Source organism: Pipistrellus kuhlii, unplaced genomic scaffold (genome assembly GCF_014108245.1).
Source record: "Pipistrellus kuhlii isolate mPipKuh1 unplaced genomic scaffold, mPipKuh1.p scaffold_m20_p_1, whole genome shotgun sequence".
NCBI classification, from domain to species: domain Eukaryota; kingdom Metazoa; phylum Chordata; class Mammalia; order Chiroptera; family Vespertilionidae; genus Pipistrellus; species Pipistrellus kuhlii.
Window position 1 is genome coordinate 107,680,443 of NW_023425404.1, and position 22,254 is coordinate 107,702,696.

Genomic DNA, 22,254 nt, shown 5'->3' on the forward strand with positions numbered 1-22,254 from the left:
TATGTAGGATATACACTGAGTGGCCAGATTATTATGTGTTCAGAGATCATAATAATCTGGCCACTCAGTGTGTGTTGCATATAATTCAATATATACTTAATAGTAGAGGTAAACATGCCATTCCCCAAACTTTGATTGATGCACCCATATTAAACATAGATTAAAAACAGAATGTAAACCATGTCAGAAGCATGTGATTTGATGAAAAGAGACAGAGAGCTATGAAGAGCTCCTGAATTTTGTATGAATGTAATGGAAAGAGCTTCTTCACTGTGAAAAAAGATAGTAATGATACTCTTCTTAAAGAGTATTTAACACAGTAATGAATCAAATGAAAGTGTTTTTAAAATGAAAATTTACATAGTATTGCAGAAATGCAAAATTGGAAAGGGAACAGAGCGTAAGAATTCTTGGTGTTCTTTCCACACTCAAGAATCTATAGAGTACAGCATGGTTGGGGTGGGGTGCAGGGGAGAATTGTATTTGGAGGCAGGGATGGGGTTGAAGAAGAAGGAAAAGCATATGTTCTTTTGTTTTACTTCCCTATCACCCCACATCCTCCTCCTGCCCCTTTCCAATTTTTCCTCCTAAACCTCCTACCCTCTGACCTCTTGGTAATACAGACTTTATGGATCAGAGCAACTCCTGGTTTCTGCTACTACCCAGAATTCTCTCTACTGCCATCCTGTAAAGGGGTGGGTACAGGGGAAGAACATCAGATGTGGTCTGGGATGGGTGTGAGGCCATCTGAGCTGAAATAGCATTACTTACAACTCAGCTTTTGGGATCACACATCCACACACAATCACATTATTCCAAGCATTATTGTACATTAGCCCAATTTATTAAAAAAAATATTTTAGTTTGTCAAGTGAAAGCCAGAGTTTCAAAAATTGTACTTATTTATATGTTTTGATTTACAGTCCCTAAATATCTCATTAAAATAAATTTAATTTGTCAACTCCCCATATTGTAATTCTCTTCTGTGTTTGGTCCCTCTGTTCTGGGTAAAGCCCAAACAAAACTCACAGGCATCCCATGCATAATGACACTGCTCTCTCATTCTTGAGTGAGGTAAATGTATTCATCTCTCTCTTTTTCTCTCTTTTTCCAAAGTAAGTAGTTTTTTTATTGATTTTTTAGAGAGACAGAGGAAGAGGGAGAGAGATAGAAACTTCAATCAGCTGCCTCCTGCATGGCCCCCAGTAGGGATTAAGCCTGCAACCTGTGCTATGTGCTCTGACCAGGGATCTAACAGGCGACCTGTTGGTTCATGAATTAACACAACCACAGAATCACACTAGACCAGTGTATTCCCCTCTCTTATTAGCAACCTTTAAAGGTTTAATTAACATGGAAGGTTTATAGGTGTCTGATTTCTGTATTAGAAATCTCTTTGTCTGAATGCAAAAATTGAGCTGTATTTTCCTTAATATAAAGCAATCCTTGTTTTTCAGTGATTGAGGAGTGTCTTTCTCCTTTACTGTAAGAATGGCATTTTCTAAATGTCTTATTATTGAGTCTTTTAGGGGTATGGATTTCATGGATCCAACTATAGCATCCTGCACCTAAGTGGTACTGGCAAAGAGGTTGTTGGGTGCAAGTATGATTTACCGTATTTTTTGGACCATAAGACGCACTTTTTCCCCCCCAGAAGTGGGGGGGAAAAGTCCCTGCGTCTTATGGTCCAAATATAGCCTACACATATACTTTAAAAAAAAGTTTTTTTACTTGCCCGGCTCTATGTGGTCTCTGTGTGCTTGCCCGGCTCTAAAATGGTTCTAAATGCTGCTGTTTACTTTACAGGGTTGATTACATGTGTTTATGACTGTGATGTTGGGTTTTAATGCACATAAAATATTTTAGGACACTATTTGTTTCAGAATCTTTTTTTCTTCATTTCCCTTCTCTAAAAACTGGTGCGTCTTATGGTCCTGTGCATCTTATGGTCCGAAAAATACGGCAGTCATTTAATGGAGGAGAAATGGCTAGTCACTAATCACAAAGAAAACTCACCACCTAGAATAGATGTGTGTTGGAGGCATATCCTGCGTATGTTCTAAAATACTCTTTAAGTCCTCTTACTTGTAACTTATTTTTTCCTATAAATGTAAAAAAGCTACAGAAAAAAAAAATTATTGATTTTTCAATATACGTTAAAAATCTAAAGTAAATTTTATACATTTCCTGCCTTTTAAAAAAGGGCTTTTCAAATTTCCTAACCAATTTCATTTCCTTGCTTTGTGTTCCTTTTAAAAGAACATTATGTTTCATATTAATCTTAAAACCAATAAATTCAATACAGGAAAATGAAACTTGTTGACCTAGTTATAGTTGATATATATCTTTTGTATTGTTCATTGTAATGTTTAAACACTCGTTTTCAAATATTATAAGAACAGAAAAAGAAAAAAGATTCCTTTCTCTCAATTCTTCATAGCTTTCAACTTTAGCTTTCAAGGCCAGTTGTACTCTTTGACTGTGGGAGTTTGAAGAATTGGGGGAGATGTATAGTCAGCAAACCTATACATTCAGTGACAGATAGATTTTAATTCCTTGATTTAAAATGTAATATACTCTTTCTTTAAATGAAAAGTCAAATTGCATTTTCTTCTTTGGTCACTTATATCCCTTTTCTCCATTCCTGGATAAGAAAATAATTCCCTCTTTTATTTGATATGTCACATTTCTTTACTATATTATAAACAAAACCTCTAGTTTCTAAAAATATTTATTTAGAACATTTCCATCTTCAAATAAACTTCAATCTCATTTGAATGATCTCATGTGGAAAATAATCCATTTGGACATTTAAAATAATAAGGCCTCACACTGTGCTAATTTAAGTTTAATGTCACTAACTCAAACTTATTTTTAACATAAATTTATGTATTGATTTTATACTTAAAACATTTTAGAAATTTCTATACTGTTGCCTGACTGAAATTTTGATTTGCTTTTCTTCCTCTTTGGTGTACCACGGGACCATAGGTTTCATATCATAGTCTGTGGTACATGCATGATAAAGGTCACTTCCTGTCAAGAGAAAGAATTACAGCAGCACAGGCTATGTGCTTATGGAAAACTGCCTAGTTTCTTAGCAAATTCAATCCTTCTCAGATAATTTGAGAAGTTACATAATTCTCTCTCACTTCCTTGCAAATAAATGAAAATTTTATTACTCTGCATGACTTGTAAGTAGAATTTTTTATTATTAAAAAGAGAAATTTCCATAACATGAAGCACACAAAATATTTCACTTGTTGACTAATTTTCCAAATGTAAGTAAAAGGCTACATGTTAAATTTATGTACCTATATTATTGGCCTTTCATATAATATAACCAAGTTTATAGAATACTTTGGAAATTATAAAATAAGAAAAATAAGTTAAATATTTTTTTACTCTAAGGGAAGGAAAATTAACCAGCATCTATTGTTGCTAGGAGCTACCTTTACTGACTGTATTCTAGAGACGAGGAAGTAAGACTTCAAAAGTTAACCCTGTAACTTAGATCAAGCCACTGGTGAATGACAGGGCAGCAAGCGAGTATAGGATCTATGTAGTTCACGACCTTCCTTTAAAAAAAAAAAAAAAAAAGCCCATGCCTTTGTGATTTCAGAGAGGAAGGGAGAGAGAGAGATAGAAACATCAAGGATGACAATCATTGATCAGCTGCTTCCTGCAGGCCTCCTATTGGGGATCAAGACGGCAACCTGGGCATATGATCTGATTGGGAATCAAACTGCAAACTCTTGGTTCATAGATCGATGCTCAACCACTGAGCCACGCCAGCCGGCCACAACCTCCCCTTTGATGCCTTTGGTCTAAAATGACCAAACTAGCTGAAACTGGTTTGGCTCAGTGGATAGATCGTCAGCCTGCAGACTGAAAGGTCCCAGGTTTGATTCCGGTCAAGGGCATGTACCTTGGTTGCAGGCACGCCCCCAGTTGTGCAGGAGGCAGCTGGTCGATGTTTCTCTCATCATCGATGTTTCTTTTCTTTCTTTCTTTCTTTCTTTCTTTCTTTCTTTCTTTCTTTCTTTCTTTCTTTCTTTCTTTCTTTCTTTCTTTCATATATTTTATTGATTTTATACAGAGAGGAAGGGAGAGAGATACAGATTTAGAAACATCAATGAGAGAGAGTCATTGATCAGCTGCCTCTTGCACACCCCCTACTGGGGATTTGCCTGCAACCAAGGTACATGCCCTTGACCGGAATCGAACCTGGGACCCTTCAGTCCCCAAGCTGATGCTCTATCCATTGAGCCAAACCGGTTTCGGCTCATCATCGATGTTTCTAGCTCTCTATCCCTCTCCCTTCCTTCTGTAAAAAAATCAATAAAATATATTAAAAATAAAATAAAATGACCAAACTAGAATGTGCAGGCAATATATTCACTTGCTGAGAGAAGACATATACTTATTTTCTCTTCTCTCTTTACATTTTTTTAGATTAAGGAAGTTGGGATGGCGTCTCTATTCTTAGTTTTTTGCAATTGCCTCACTTCCCAGTTCATCTGATCCCACACGTGCCAATAGAAAAATAGGGAGAGAATGCCCTCCTTTTTTAATTTAGGCGCATACAAAGGATGGAATGTGGGTTTAGCTTTTGAAAACTGCCCCTCTTCATTTTAAGAACAAAGAAAATATCATAGGCACTTTAAAAATAAGTTTTTAAAAAAGGAAAAGAAATATAAAGCTTGAGGCAGTAATGCGTTGAGGATTTTTAAAAAATATTGTTCACTGAAAATCTTTTCTAGGCATAACAACCAATTCCATTTGACTTCTTTTGCAGTTGAGGGCAGTGAAAACCTATGGAACAAAGATCCACTCACTGGCATTTCCTACCAGATAAACTCCAAATCTGCTCTAACTTGGCACCAAGCATGGAAGAGCTGCCAACAACAGAGTGCGGAACTCTTGAGCATCACAGAAATACATGAGCAAACATACATGACAGGTAATGGCACAAAAAGAGAAATTTGTAAGTAAAGATTATGGTTATTTTCTTTCAGTACAGTTTAACTTAAAAGCAGACAACACAGTTGACTGTAGACATCATAATAGAATCAGTCCCTAAGCAGGTGGTATGACAAATTTGCCTCTTGAAAACACTCTTGGAGGCTAAATTGGTTTGTTGCCAGGAGTCAACTTTGTTCTATCAGTTGTGACAGAACCTGTGCTAATAAGGACTCTGGGTGTTTATCTCGGCTTACAGTAGATGATGCCACAATTAATTAGTGATGTGATTTTGGGGCATAAGGCATGGATACCATGCTGTTCAAATACTGAAGGTCTAACCTGAAGCCAAAGATCTTCCATGAGCATCACAGAGCTCACAACGTTAAGTGCAGTGCTGCCACCACAAGCAGGGCCGCCGAGAGCTGCTCTGAAACGGAGTCCTCCCTGTCTCCCCTTTCTAGAACTCCCAGACTCTCAACCTTCCTGATGCCGCGACCCTTTAATACAGTTCCTCATGCGGTGGTGACCCCCAACCATAAAATTATTTTCGTTGCTACTTATAACTGTAATTTTGTTACTGTTAATGAATCATAATGTAAATATCTGTGTTTTCCAGTGGTCTTAGGCTCTATAGCAGCAGTTCTCTACAGTCGCAATTTACAGGTTAGAACTGCTAGCAGGGTCCCCTAAGACCATCGGAAAATACAGGTATTTGCATGAGGAACTGTATTAAAGGGTCATGGCATCGGAAAGGTTGAACACCACTGCTGTAATGGCTTGCAGGACTTAATGACACTCTTTCCACGATGCGGTGTTTGTTTTTAAAGGTTCTGTTCTTGTGAAGATTAAAAAGGCCAATGTTTGCTTGAAATGAAAGAATTTGTTGGAGTTTCGACACTCCTTTTGGGGAACAGAGAGATTAGGACCAGAAATGAGTGTGAGAGAAAAGCATCCCAATTCCTTGCTCCCGATACCTGCCCTCTCCCCAGTTTATCCTGACTTTGTTATTAGACTAAAATAGAGTGTGCCCCAAAATGTCTACACACACTTGGAATAATTATAAAGGCAGTGTTTGCTAAAATAGATATAATTTTCAAACTTGAGCTATAAGCTGTTAAAGGGTGCATACACTTTTGGGGGACACCTGTATATCTCTGATCCTGTGACTTCTATGTTTGAAAAAACCTTAGTGGCTTCTCCTTTCCTATCAAATAAGTCACCAAACACCTTTGCCTGACATTCAGTGGCTGTCATTTGCCCACTGACTACCGTTCTCCTTCATGCATTTCTTAGCCTTGATAAAGGAAAAGTTTTGGATTCCTTATCCATGTGCCATACTTTCTCATGTCCACATCTTCCCCCATGCCATTTCTTGTACCTAGAATTTCACAAACTTTATACAGTTGAAGCCCAGTGCTTCTCCATTTCCATCTACATGTCTCTCATTTGTTTACTACTTTTATAACAGTAGTTACATACATGCCCTGCTACCCCTCCAAAGGTGTAAATACATTCGTTTGGTATTTTTATTCATTCATTCAACAAGATGGCTGGTATCTGTGGGAAAGGCATCATGCTGGTCCTGGTGACACAGTGGTGACCAAAGCCAGACATGTGCTATCCATCCGGAGCTAAAAGTCCAAAGGGGAAAACACTCACAAGCAAGAAAACCAACCAACAAATAAATGCAAATTATAGTTAAGTGCCATCGAGAAAACAAACTGAAGGCTGTGTGGAGAATGGCTTATGCAGGTAAATGGCTGAAAATGAGGAATGTCTCGTGAATATTTTTGCCCCCACCCCAAAGGGCATCACACAGAAGCTTCCCAGGGCAAGAGTTTCCATGAATGTCTGCTGACTGACAAATGATGAAACAGCACAATCAGAATAAGTATTTAGCAATCAGCCTCATATTTGGACAAACGGTCAATTTATGGCAAGAGGGCAGTAAGAAGGATAGTTCCTGAATGCCAAGTTGCTTATTTATCACCAAAAATGTTGTTAAAGTGAAGGTGTCTTGTGCAAGTCTAGAGATTTTAGATCACTAGGTGTGATGTGGGCCAGGAATTTGCATATTATTAGCCTTCCAGATGACCACACTACGTTAGTACCTACTGTGTCAGCAGTGCCTACAATTCCATCTGATGGGTCACCAGGTAGCAGAGTGGAAGGCTAAAGAGCATGGACTGGAGCCAGCCAGCCTGGGTGCAGCTCTGTGAAGCTGTGCTACTGATTGAAGTTACAGGCTGGGACCTTGGTTCTTCTCATCAATGCAGAAATAATTTTTTAAATGTATTTTTTTTAAATTAATTTCAGAGAGGAAGGGAGAGGGAAAGAGAGAAACACCAATAATGAGAGAGAATCATTGACCTGCTGCCTCCTGTATGCCCCCCACTGGGGATCAAGCTTGCAACTCAGGCATATGCCCTTGACAGGAATCAAACCTGGGACCCTTCAGTCCATAGGCTGATGCTCTATCCACTGAGCAAACTGGCTAGGGCCAGAAAACATTTTTAAGATCAATAAAAATGAAAGTAAAGCGAAGTGGGATTTATTGGAGATATACTCCAAGCGAGGAGCAAGCCAGTGGAGAGAGACAATGGCCCCGAAATCCTGGGTTATATGGTTTAAATGAGGGATTTTCTGGGTGGAGACTTTCATTTGCATTCAAGGATGATTGACAGAAAAGGGTTATATAAGTCTATTTCTCCTTATCCATAATGCATGAAAAAAAACCCCATGGGGTGGAGTGTCAAAACCGCAATGAAAATTTTATTGCAATTAGTTCAGAGCCATAGTAAGGTTGCATTGAAGTCGTGTCCTTTGCCTCTGAGCTGGTTCTGGACCTGCCTGCTGGCGGTCTGCTGGCTTTTCAGGACCCCAAGGCCCCGCGCTCAGGTCTAACTTCCCACCTAACAGTTGGGGAACCTTGGTGAGACCCCCTGAGACTTCTATGCCTCCGTGAGTTAATTTGTTAAAGGGGAGAGTTAGAGCAGGTTCTCAGCTTTACCTCATTCCTAGGATTTCACTTTCTCTGACTCTTTTCAGATGATACTTTTCATCAACCAGAACACACCTCTCTCATAAGTAATTCATTTTTAATTGAATTTGAAGATATTTATTGCATTTTTGTTTTGGTGGAAATTATGACAACACATTTATTTAGCACAACCTTGTGAAATACACAAACAAAATGTAACTGGGTAAGAAATATTTATCTATTCCTAGTTCATTTTTCAAAACTGTATGATGGACTGTTCTACTGTAGTGCAGTATTTCTTGCAATCCTTGAGCACCAAGGTTAACATTTATTAAGTTTCTCCTTTCAGTCTAGGCAGCAACTCCCCATTTCCTTTCAGTTATTATTTCGGAGATTGGTGATAGAAAAGCAACCTGACCTCTCAGTGTGCATTCATAAACTCAGAGATGAGACTATGCCTCAGGCTGCCCAGTAATTCTGTTTGGGATTGGTGTTTTGGGTCTCTCTAATAATGGCACAAAGTATCAGGGTGATTAATATTTACAACCATGTATAAAGATCAGAAGGAGAATAAAGCACAGAAAGAGACAAAATTAAACTCATGTAGATGATTAAGGAAGAGAAAAGATTTGAGACAATTCTGGTGTTATTTGTGCACACTTGCAAGAGAGAGAAAAACCTCTCAGAGTTGAAATGGTTTCCATTGGCTGTTTGTTTATTTTTAATTTTAAGGAATTTGTTTTGGGGTTGTGTTATCTTGACTCTTTCAAGTTTTACTTGTTTCCTGGCTTTTGAGAAGCCAGAGGACAGGACACAGATTACTTTCTAACTTTCTTCCCCGTTACACAGAGGAAAGTGATGATGTTGGCAGGACAACAGCTCTGCCCAACTCTAGGCCCATTCCCGGTGCCTGGCCCCACTGTCAGGCTCCAGCGGCAGGAAATGCTTCCCTAATCAATGGAGGAAATTGTTGTGTCCCTCAGAGACCAAACAAGCTCGGAGAGATTGAGAGGCTGAGTTCAGCTCAGATTCTTAAATCTTACCCAATCCTTTAGAATTTTAGTCAGCATATTTTCAACATTTCCGGCTTTTCTCAAAATCAACAATATCATGCATAAGTGTGTGGGTGGGGGAGGGGTGGGAGGTGGTGGGAGAGGGAAGGGGAGGGAGAGGGAGAGTCTGATGAAGAATTAAAAAACAAACAAACAGATTTTTTTTTTTTCCCTTGGAGGGGAGATATTCATGATATTTGGTATTTACTGGGATAGATCAGGAAAGAATCTAAAAAATAATGGTATAAATGGCGATTTTGATCTACTCCATTTTGGGAAACATGCCACTAAAATGAAAAACAGAAAACAAAAAATTAGGGATTTTTTGTGTGGAGACTTTCATTTGCATGAAAATCCCCCCCCCTTCCCCCGCCCCAATAGTTACACTTTTAAGATAAGATTTCTTTTATGTGAGGATTTTTGAAGTAAATATTATTTTTTTAAAAATGTGTAAACTCACCTGGTCAGTGTTGCTCAATGGTTGAACATCAACCTATGAACCAGGAGGTCACAGCTCTATTCCCGGTAAGGGCACATGCCCAGGTTGCAGGCTAGATCCCCAGTATAGGGCCTGCAGGAGGCAGCTGATTGATGATTCTCTCTCATCATTGATGTTTCTCTCTCTCTCTCCCTCTCCCTTCCTTTCTCTGAAATTAATAAAAAATATTTTTAAAAAGTGTAAGCCCATTTTATGATTCTGAGATCAAATGACCTGTCATTTATTGAGCATCTACCGTGTGGCAGACATGTGACTTTATTTATACAGCTCACACCCACCTCCTAAATGAATATTATTGTCCTCAGCTCTGTAGATGAGATAACAGACTAGGAATAGAAACGAGATACTTGCCTAATGTCTTGTGTTGAGAAAGTGGCTGAATTGGAATTCAGTGCTGTCTTTCCATTTCACTCTGCCTGGGTCTCACTAACAAATAGCAATCAAGGACTTGGTGGTCCTCAATAAAATCCTTAATTATATGTCAACACTCCTCACTCCAGTAAATTTATTCTAAACTGACAATCTGAATGCACAGTATCTGCAGCGCTAACTGCTTCTGCTCAAGCAGCCCATTCTTACATCACTCACCATCCTTTCATCATTCCCACTTCTGTTTCTAACCTCAAAAATGTTGGCACACTGCATTTAACCCTCAATTCCTGAATCAGAATTATAACTACATTTGTGCATGTTAGGATTTACAGAACTGAAAGAAGATATAGGAAGTGAAATTTGGCTTGTTGCTCTGATTGTTTTTGCCAGCTTCCGTTGTTGCCGGCTGAAAAAGAAATTGGACTTCAATATAGAAAAAAATTGCCAATGCAATATTGGACATTCATGCTTCCTCTGTTATAACTAAGTTCAAAAGTAGGTATAGAACTATTTCAGATAATACATTCAGAAAAATTAATGATCAAAATGTGTAGCATGTGGAATTAATGCTTTCTATAGTAATGCCATAGAAAATAATATCATAGTAAAAAAACTTGGTCTCATAAAATTACAGAAGCGCATCGGAGAAAAAAGGGTGGCTGATGCTCATCGGCTTTAAGTGATATATTTGACACAAAGTTTGAGTTTTGTTTTGAAATCACACTTTTTTGCCAAACTGACTTTCACATGGAATAATAATAATAATAATAATAATAATAAAGATAGCAGTAGCTTACATTTTTTGGGCACATACTGTGTGTCAGGTCTTGTTTTAATACTTAATTTAATTCTTCAAAACAAGCCTAGAAGTGTTACAGGATAGGAGAGGGCCTCTTCTCCCCCAGTTAGTGCTCATGGAAATGAGGTTCTTGGGGTGCCACTGGAATAAGCTTTTCCGGAGGCCCCCATAGGAGGATGATATACAGTAGAAAGCTTTCATTCTATGGAATTACACCCCTGGGCTTCCAAAGTCCCACTTCCTTTTGCCCAGTCATTGAAGAAGTGAAGCTGGGCTTCGGCAGAACCCGTGTCCAGAGTTTTCTTCCCAGGTCTGCACAGTCCGATCCAGCATCAGGCTAGCGTACTCTGTGTTTCCCCACTGCAGTCCATCAGCCCATTGCAGGTGGGCACACAGGAAAGCATGGCTGTGGAGGAAACACAGGCGAATGCGAGGAAGCCAGGAGTGAGCCAAGAGCATAAGAGCAACAAGAGAGGGAATTCCCTTGTTTAAAAGATTGTGTTCCCAAATTTTTCCATGCTTGCAGTGGCCACTGCCCATTCTGGCCAACCATCTCTGTCCCAGGTGTGATTGACAGGAAAGTACCTTTTCTGTGTCACACCACGTTTTCTCGGCATGTGTCTATTTTTCCTTTTTTTGGAACCCTTCCCCATTGTTTGTAAGGAATAGAAGGGCTGTTCCCTGGTGAGTGCAAAGCTGCGGCTTCCTGGTGAAGTTGCCCAAATGACATGCCCAGAATGAATGTCTGGCCTTCCTATTCTGCTTCTTTCCTATCCTATATAATAAAAGCCTAATATGTCTGGTGGTCTGGTCATCTGTTCAACCAATCAAAGCATAGTATGCTAATGATATGCCAAGGCAACTCAACCACTTGTGATGATGTGCACTGACCTCCAAGGAGCAGATGCTCTGACCAATAGGTTAGCTTGCTGCTGGGGTCCGGCCAGTTGGGACTCAGTGAGTTGGCCAGGCATGCCCTGAGCCCTCCCTCAGTCCCTCCCTGACTGGCCAACCTCCCTCGTTCCTCCCTGGCCCTGATTGTACACGGGTGGATTCCCTCAGCCTGGCCTGTGCCCTCTGACAATCCAGGACCCTTCAGATGATGTCAGAGAGCAGGTTTTGGCCTGATCCCACAGGGCTGGCTGAAGGACCTCACTGGTACATGAATTCATGCACTGGGCCTCCAGTTATTAACAACTAGCTAATTACAGCAGTATTGAGATATCTATAGCAGATGAGGAATGTCAAAGAATGAATATATCCCTTAAAGAGTGCTTACTTCTGAATTTAATTTCACTGTCTTTTCTGAATGTGAGTTTTGTTTCTGTTTTTTGCTTTTTGTTGTATAGGATTAACCAATTCCTTGACTTCAGGACTCTGGATTGGACTTAACAGTCTGGGTTTGAACAGTGGATGGCAATGGAGTGGTGGCAGTCCATTCCGCTATTTGAACTGGTTACCAGGTAGGGTAAAGCTTGTCTGTGGTTGAATTCATCTAAATTTAATTTTTCTTGATACCATTGGGACTTTCCATCATCTCATGTGTAGGTCTTAATGAGAATAAATAGTTGGGATACTATCAAATTCCGTTCATGTCTCACCTTGACTTGAAATCTGCCAACTAGATTTGAATAAACTGAAACTGTAGGATTATATCAGCTTCCTGGGATGAAGACTTGTCAGGCAGGATTATCACACAAATCAATACAAGTCTCTGTTACAGTATGAGTTCTAAGACTCTTCTTGATTTGCTAGGTATAAAACATTTGGGGGTGACCAAGCCTTTCACAACTTTTTAATTTTCTGGAGGACAGAAAATGCTCTGAACTAATTATTTCTACATTGTCTGAATGCTCTGAACTAACTATTTCTACATACAGGTAACAACAAAAAAGGAGGCTAAATAATAAATATGTTCCACATATACAGCAATTATTCAGAGAAAACAAGAAGACCAATGATGACAAAAAATGTTTTTCTTATTCACCAATACCAGCCAATGGTAGAAGTTGCATGAGGCAATGAATTGACCCCAACAACCCCATGTCATTAAGAAAGAGCGCAAAGAACAATTAGTGATGTCTGTCATGCATGTGGGAAGGGCATAACCTGTAGGTCACACCCTCATTTATAGGTTCTGCTATGGAAAAAAAAAACTGATTTGCTGTTGTTTTTTTTTTACATTTATTTTTTAAAGCCATTAGTTTTTGCTTTGGTTTAGATCAGTGGTCGGCAAACCCATGAGTAAACAGAGCCAAATATCAACAGTACAACAATTGAAATTTCTTTTGAGAGACAAAATTTTTAAACTTAAACTTCTTCTTACGCCACTTCTTCAAAATGGACTTGCCCAGGCTGTGGTATTTTGTGGAAGGGCCACACTCAAGGGGCCAAAGAGCCGCATGTGGCTTTCAAACCACAGTTCGCCGACCACAGGTTTAGATAATCGAGTTCTCCATTTCTATATTTTTGAGGTATGCTATTTAAAAGAAAACAACTTCAGAAAAATAATATTCAAAATAGATGTTGAAGCATGGGAGAGAATTTTTAGAGAATCTATTTTGGTTTAGATTGTTTAGATTTTACTGAGCTATAACCTTCAATGTATGATGGTTACAAGGCTGTCACTAGAGTCCTCCAGATAGCATCAGCTCTGTCTTCTTCTAGAACATGGGAATAAGCATTGCTGCAAAGGAATACGAGGTGTCCTTTTTATGAGTGAGGATTTGATTTGTCTGCCTACACACTCAGCCAAATTAAACGGGAGAATACCAGTTGGGGTCAATCAAATCAATAGACAAAAATAATCATTTATGAGGGGATGAATTTATTCTTCTTTGTTGCTTAATTATTGTAAAACATTAGGCAGGATGGGTCACTTTATTATTCTTTGTGGGAGTGATGATTATAATATTTAGCCACCCGCATTCTAAGAATTCAGTGAGAAAATTTGGAGGTTAACTTTAGTGAAGGTGAGCAATGAAATTAGGATGTTAACAAGTGATCTTCCTTATTAAATCAAGTTTCTGAGAAGTAAGTTCAAATTAAGTCACCTTATGAAATAGTATGAGAGTTTCAACTAAAATTAGAAACTTTGTGGGATATTAGCAATTTTTATTTAAATTGTGCAATCAAAGATTCAATTGAGTAGTTATGACCAAGTAACACATTTATTTAAATTCATTTATTTGGTGATGTAGAAGTATAAATTCAAATATATAACTATGGTAACGATTTAAGGACAATAATTGATATATTGAAGTTGGTCATCATGTTGTACTGATAAATAAATGTATAACATACTTTATTAGTTAACATATTAACCAATAGTTATAAAACTTATTGTTTCTTGAAAGTTTCTTTCTAGTACTGACATTGACACCTTATCTGTTAGTTGTTATATTGTGAGTTTTGTCACAATATCAACACATTTTAAAAACATCCTTATTCTTATCACTAACAATTTTTTTTCTTTGTATGCTATTCAAGCAACTTTCAAAAAATGTTGACAAAGGCTTTATGGAGCAGGTAACATGATTCCCATCTCACAGAAAGGGAGAGTGAGGTCTAGACGCAGGTTATATACATCAAAAGTCAGAAAGCAGTCATTAACAAAATGTGGCTTATTCACCCTGACTTCAGGTGTGCAATGGAACCAGCTTACATCTCTTGTGTTAACAAAGTTGACTTTATCTGGTCCTTTAATCAGTTTCTGATTAAGGGCGGGGTACAGGGTCAGATATTAAAAATATTCTTTGCAGGCTGAGTTGAAAATCTTGAGTCATCGTTCTGGGTGCACTTTTCAACACACATTCCTGCTTCCAGCAACCCTTCCCTTGTCGTTCTCCTCTCCATCGTCTTTCTTTTCTGTCTCCTCTTTCTAATTGGAAAAAGTCTTCCCATGTCCAGAAATGCTCTAGTCCGGTCTTCACAGTGAGCTTGACTTTGTTTTCTTGGTGGATATTGGCAGTGCTTAATAGAACTGTTTATTGGTTAGGTCCATCTCTATTATACACCCATACCCCAGGATGAAGATTGTTCAGGTTTTAAGGTCCAACTTTATTATTTGCTATTATGAAAATAAGTTATTTTAAAGAAGTAAATTTGCACAATTAAAATTTTAGTCATTGAAATGATCCAACAAGAAAACAGACACCCAACGTGGTTTTCACTCTGCAGTCAATAAACATTTGTTGGTGAATGTGCAGCAAAGGATGGGATGGGGACCCAGTAATCCCCGAGGATGGAGATGTGGGCTGAGGGGGCTATCTGCGTGGAACACCTGTAATACTTCCATTTTGTTTTTCTCCTTGTCCCCAAAGGAAGCCCATCAGCAGAACCCGGACAAATCTGTGTGTCACTAAATCCTGGGAAGAATGCGAAATGGGAAAATCTGAACTGTGCTCAGAGACTAGGCTACATTTGTAAAAAGGGCAACACAACTTTGAATCCTTTTGTTATCCCCTTAGGTGAGTGATCTATTTGATCTGAAGCACACAAAATATTATAACTTAACAACAAAGTTACAGGTGAGTTACACTGTATGGAAGGACAGGATTGGTGGATAATTTATGGAGGCGACTTAATGACATTCCTACCACGTTTCCTTTTGTTGGTTCCTGCTCCTGACCACTGCCATTTCCCGAGTGTGCTGTGGGGTTCAGGCATGTGCAAAGCCTTTGACAGAATACGTTAGCATTTTATCTTCACAGCAGCCCGGCAAGTTAGGTATTCTTATTCTCACATTACAGGTGAGAGAAAGATATTCAAAGGCGATATAAAACATGCACATGTGACAAAATCAGAATCCAAGCTAGGAAATATATGATTGAAAGAGTTTTTAAAACTACATATTTTTTATTGATTTCAGAGAGGAAGGGAAAGGAAGAGAGAGATAGAAACATCAGTGATGAGAGAGAATCATTGATCATCTGCCCCTTGCACACCCGCTACTGGGGATCAAATCTGCAACCCAGGCACGGGCCCTTGTCTGGAATTAAACCCTGGGCCCTTTAGTCTTCAGGCTGTTGCTCTATTCACTGAACAAACCAGCAAGGGTTGAAAAATATATATTTTTTAAATGTCCTCACTGTTTAGGGTCTACCTGGGCTCTGATGCTATTCAAATTAACATCGTACACTGATGTCTTCACAAAAATGGAATAAAACATTCCAAAAGTAATAATTGAATTTTACATATAGGCAACAACAGAGGGAAAAATTCAATTATGCTCCCTATCATAATTTTATGGAAGAATTTAACTATTAAGGCAAGATTGCATTCTTTTTACAAATTGGCCAAAGCAAACAAAGTACATATTTTTCCCTAACAGCTATTTTTGTAGGAACACAGTACTTTAAGAAATTTATATAAATACATATTTATATATGCATATATGTATGTATGAATGTATTGTGCTTGAGAAATCTATGTGTCATTATTAACTTTTTTCTTCTTGAATTTTAAAAGCAATTTTATTTATTTTAAAATATGATAGACATGGCTAAAAAAAAAAGTACAAATGATAAATAATAATATTTTCTGCCAACCAATTACTTCTAACTCCCACATTCCATCCCTGAGTAACTGTTTTTGGACGTATATCTTTATGTAATCATTCTATGGATATGTAAACAAATATGTTTATGAGTATTTTTATCTGTTCCATACAAGTAGAAGCATGCTATACATATATTCTTTACTTTTTTCACTTCATGACAATTTTGGACATCATTCTATATAGTGCATAAAAATTATGTGTGAATTTTTAAAAATATATTTTATTTGTTTTTTACAGAGAGGTAGGGAGAGGGATAGAAAGCTAGAAGCATCGATGAGAGAGAAACATCGACCAGCTGCCTCCTGCACACAGCCCCCTACCGAAGATGTGCCCAAAACCAATGTACATGCCTAGGAATCAAACCTGGGACCTTTCAGTCCGCAGGCTAACGCTCTACCCACTGAGCCAAACCCGTTTCGGCTATGTGTGAATTTTTATGGCTGTGCAATAAGCCTTCACAGAGAGAATATATATATTATATATATTTGACAAGTGCCCTATTAATGGATCTTAGTTTACTTCCAATTTTTATTGTTACAAACAGTCCTAGAGTGAATAACTTTATACACATAGAATTTCACACATGTGATAATTCCTAGAAGTGAAGTTGCTGATCAAAGAGTAGCTGTGTTTGCAATGTCAGTAGGTGGAGATATGGCAAAGTTCTTCAATGAATGTACCAGCAGATGAGGGTCCTGGTTATTGGCCTGATCATACTTGACAGGATCACCATTAGGACTCTGGAGACCTCCTTCTTCCTTGTATTGTATCTCCTTTGTTGCTCCCATGGGAGAAATAGTGTCATTCTCCTTCCTTGGAAGAGCTTTACAATTCTCCTTCAGAAGACGGGGAGGTGACCCTTTGGGGAAGCGGAGAATGGTTGTTTCATAGTTTCTCTGGTTCAGGAGGCAGAATTCTATAACTTGACCTTGTTGCTTAATCCCTCAGTTTTAGGCTCCTCATTTCTGAAGTGGGAACATTGATAACCATTCCTCCTATGAGCATTGGTTCATCTTGTCAAACACATAGTAAATGATTCTGATTTCTCCACTGTTCCTCAAATTACATCACTTGCTAACACTTCCCGTCCGAGTGGTTTTTAAATGTCTCTATATACTTCCTGGGTCAAATAAACCAGATTTTGAAAAGCATAGCAGAGATCAAACTATATAGCACCTGACTGCTGACCTATTGGGCAAGGATTTCACCTCAGAACCTGTTGGTCCTTGCAACATCACCCTCTCTGTCCATAATTCCTGGGCCCCTACAGCTGTGCTGTCTAGTTCAGTAGCCTCTTAACCACCAGTGGCCATGAAAATGGCTAGTTCCGATGGACATGTGCTATAATGTAAAATACATACTGGACTTCCAAGACTTTTTAGGCAAAAAAAAGAGGGGGGAATAGCTCATTATTAATTTCTTAAAACTGATAGCATGTTAAAATGGATATTTTGGATAAATTGGATTAGATGAAATATATTATTAAAATTTAACTTACCTGTTTTCTTTTTATGTTTATTTCACATCACAACTAGGACATTTGTAATTGTGCATGTGGCCCACATTATATACTTATCGGACAGGTCTGCTCTAGAGGAACAAGCCGTCTTTTGTGGCTGCCTCTCGGAACTCTCTTTCACTGCCTGCTTCCATGTTTTTAGAGATTTTTAAAAGTTCATCTGATCAGGCTTAGAAGTCCTGAGCGTTTGCTGACATTTTCAGTTTCATAGGCAGCAAAATTAAAATATCCCACCAGAGGGCTCCAGAGCTATACTAACACATTTTCTTTTTGGTAACTACTGGAAGTGTGCAAATGTACATTGCATTGAGAGAATTTTTGAAAATATGCATTTTTTTCTATTACAATAATAGTGTGTTTGGTCACTATGACCACCTATTGACTTGAATGACTACTGTGCACAGAACCCTGGGCTTACACAAAGATGTTACAGATAGTCCCAGCCTTTAAGAGAAAATAGGTCTGACACATTAAATGCAGAGCTGCCCTCCAGAACAGTTACTCAGGCAGCGCACTTGAGAACAGTTAATATCAAATTTAAATAGATAAATTGATGTTCCCTTGGTAACATACCTCCTCTTTAAGCAAAGTGTGATGTTAAATTGCTGTTTGAAAGAATGTCTATAAAATGGTAATTATAAACTGCTGTACATCAGTTTAAAATATAAAATACCCCTGTCTTCCAAGGTATTGCCTCCCCCAGCTCATTACCATTATAATAGATTATAATATATTTTTGTAATTTATAATTAAAATTATGAAACTTGACCATAACCTATAAGCAGCAATAATTGGGATATTGGTCACTATTTTTGGTTTGATGAGATAGTAAATGTGTGGCATTTGTAATTTATAGTCATATTATCGCAAATGTTTTCTAAGTCAGAAACAGTGAGAATGGGTAGCTTAATGTTAGCATTAATATTACTATTATTAGAAATGCTTTACATATATGGACACTTGGGCTCATGTGATGTGACTTGCCCATGATCACACACTTGTGGCAAATCCAGGTTTTGCCTGAAAGACTTCTTAATCAAACCCCTGTGATTTCCACAATATTACATGTCATCTTTTGGGAGCAAGTCAGTGGTAGTGGGCTGGTTCAGGGGCCCGGGTGGCCAGCGCAAACTGCTGAAGTTTCAGAAGCTCCTTGCTGGCCCCCTGCCTCCCGCCCCCGTTCTATTCCTGGTTTAAACACCTCTTTCTCATGCCCACCTAATAGTGCTTCTCCAAGCAATGTCTGGCTCCCTGGTGTTCATATAATAGAGATAAATCGAAATCTTGTAAGCAATACATTATATGTCAAACCATTTGTGCTTCCAGCATTCACATAACATGCTTAGTTCAGAGTAGTGGGTGAAGAAACACAGATAAAATGAGACAGTCTATTGTATCTTTATGTGGCCTGTACTAAGTACAGGTATTTTTTTTTTAATATTGATTTTAGATAGGAAGGGAAGGTGGGTGGCGGGGGAGAGAGAAAAAGAGAGAGAGAGAGAGAGAGAGAGAGAGAGAGAGAGAGAGAGAGAGAGAGAGAGAGAGAGAAACATCGACTTGAAAGGGAAACCTTGATTGCTGCAGGGAATCAAACCCGAAACCTGGCTATGTGCCCTGACTGGGAACCGAATCCTGCACCTTTTGGTGTACGAGAGGATTCTCCAACCAATTGAGCCACACCGGCCAGGGGGTACAATTAAAAAAAGAAAAAGAGATTTCCCATGTAGCTTTATTTTAAATGAAAGATGCATTCACATATTTTTAGTCTTAAAGCAAAAACAATGCAGTTTTTTTTTAAATGGCAAGAAGTAAAAAGTAATCTCACTTTTATTTGTCCATAGCTATGAATTGTTTTCTATATAGAATGGTAGAAAATGGCATTACAATAAAATAAGCCCCAACACCTTCCCCTTTAAATGGTTTCCAAATCCTTTTTTTCTTCTAGAAACTGATGTGCCTACCAACTGCCCCGCTCAGTGGTGGCCGTACACGGGGAACTGTTACAAGATTCACAGAGAGGAGAAGAAAATGCAGAGAGAGGCCTTGACTGCATGCAGAAAGGAAGGTGGCGATCTAGCAAGTATCCACACCATCGAGGAATTTGACTTCATTATCTCCCAGCTGGGTTACGGTAGGAACTTACATCAATAATTTGCTTGACTTGAGTCTTTCCCACTCTCTGCTCATGTCTAGAAAATTTAATCATGAATGTGAAATATATTAAGTTCAACCTAGTACTTCAATGATCAATGTAATAAACTTAATAATATATATGAATCATGCCTAAAATGTAAAAATTGTATATGTTTTAAAATAATTTTTATCACTAAGAGCTCATTGGATTTTTTATTTTTCTTTTACTATGTAATCCCTTTATGGTTATTTTAAAAAATATTATTTTTCTATATATAATCTGGATTCAGAGCAGTCTACCTTACATTTCTCAACAGTATTTCATTTTTGTAGTTATTTGTGCATGTGTGTATGTGTATATGTATAGATACATATATCTCTATCTCTATCTATCTATCTATCTATCTATCTATCTATCTATCATCTATCTATATTTAAGGCCTATATTTTATCTCACAAGCCAGGTCTCTGAATGAAGCATCTCATACTTTGGACCTGTTTATGCTGCTGGATGTTGAGCAGTGCAAGAAATAGGATATTTTATTGGAAGTTGGCCTCAATCTTTTAAAGAAATTTATGTCTCCATTTTAGATACATCACTTAAGAAATGTTTAGAAAACATCATAACAAAAATATTGCAAAGTTTTCAAAAATTGAAAAAAGTTTGTTAAAAAAAGTGGGGAGAATGAGTTGGGGATTCAACCTTACCCTAAAGAGGAGGGTGAGGAGGAACCTCATCATAATGAGCTTCCTCGCTGCTGGCTGATTCAATGATGATGGTTTTCTGCTTCCACTGATGAGGCTTGTGAATGGCTGCAGCTGCTCGTTTCCAGCGAACAAAACAGGAGGAAATGGATGGTGGCGATGGTGGGACTGCTTCCTGATGCTGCCTGACAATGGACAGGCTTGGAGGGAGGGAAGAGGAAAAGCAATTGACAAATAGAAAAGTAGTTTCAGAGGAAGATGTAAAAGACCCAAACCCTAGTACTCCAGGCACCTGTGCCAGACGCTATCCTTCCCCTGCTTCCCTCTGAGCTGACTGGGCCCTGGGCCCGCTGACGGCTGCAGCCTGTAAGCGACTTCCTGATTGTTCTCTATCTACCTCTTCTCTCTTTGCCTGGATGATAATGTAGTCAAAACTGATGTATCTGAGTAATATCATGACATATAAGTTATGATACTTACAATAAATAATAAGTTTACAAATGAATCAGTGGAAAACAGATTAGTTAAGATGCTGTAGGGGTAACGTGCAAATTTTGCTCTACTTTATGTAGCATGATATAATAATGGGAGAACCTTATATGTTTATTCCTATAGTTTTTGGGAAGTTGGATGACAAAGTTTGCTTTTATTCAGCTTGAAAATTCATAAAGTTTTACTTATGAAACCTATTTTTATTATCCATTATGATTTCTTTAAAAAAATGAAAATGATATTGATAAAAATAAAGAATAGGTACAAAATTGAATTGTTTCTAAATCAAAAGCCTACCCTGGCCAGTGGTAAGAGCATTGGCCCATGCACTGGATGGTGAGGGTTCAATTCCTAGTCAAGGGCAAATACCTAGGTTTCCAGTTTGATCTCTGGCCTCAGTCAGGGCAAGTGAGGGAGGCAACCAACCAATGTGCCTCTCACACATAGCGCTCCCTCGCTCTCTCTCTCTCTCTCTCTCTCTCTCTCTCTCTCTCTCTCTCTCTCTTCCTCTCTCTCCTCATTTGTCACTTCCTCCACTCTCTAAAAATCAATGGAAAAAAATATCCTTGGGTGAGGATTAACAACAACAAAAGAATAAAAACAAAAGTCTAGAAAACCTTTTTTAGCTAGTTGAAATATCTTTTATGTGACTAATGGAAAGACAGTGGGTAAATTGGCACCTGCACATATAAATTATAACTATATCAACCAAGACAGCCTCCCTACTGATTTATAAGAATCAGCTTAACACGTTTACTTGTACATCTTATATATTTTTGTAGGATCAAAGTTATGCTTTGGAATTACCAAAGCTGTAGGGGGAGAATAGTTCAGTGAGAAAAAAATATTTGTAGAAAACTCTTTAATACTTTATTATAGTTGTGAGACTTGGGAGTTAGGTTTTCATTAGTATTTAACCTAAATCCTTAAGGTGTGGGTACATGAGGCCATTTTGAAGCCTATATTGGGCTGCCCAAAAAGATTATGATCTGCCAAATGAGGTGAAAGGAAAAGAGATCATGATGGCAATGTCAGTCACTCTTTATGGTGCTGGAAACATCTGCTGGTCTTGGCGCTAGGCCAGTCAGGGACTTCTCCAAAGCAAAGTTGGGTGACAACTTTAGGAGGAAGAGATAAACCGTTTAGGGAAATTCCTATACGGTGTGGCATTTTTCTCA

At 38.3% G+C, this 22,254-nt stretch overlaps 1 protein-coding gene across 1 annotated transcript in view; it reads left to right on the forward strand.

The window, feature by feature from the left end:
• The window catches only part of MRC1 (mannose receptor C-type 1), a 98,870-nt gene that overhangs the window by 19,660 nt on the left and 56,956 nt on the right, over positions 1-22,254 (forward strand). Inside the window, exons 4-7 of the mRNA XM_036459378.2 lie at positions 4,799-4,963; positions 12,017-12,130; positions 14,990-15,136; positions 19,692-19,877. Coding sequence (XP_036315271.1) covers positions 4,799-4,963; positions 12,017-12,130; positions 14,990-15,136; positions 19,692-19,877 — 612 coding nt within the window. The remainder of the gene's footprint in view (positions 1-4,798; positions 4,964-12,016; positions 12,131-14,989; positions 15,137-19,691; positions 19,878-22,254) is intronic.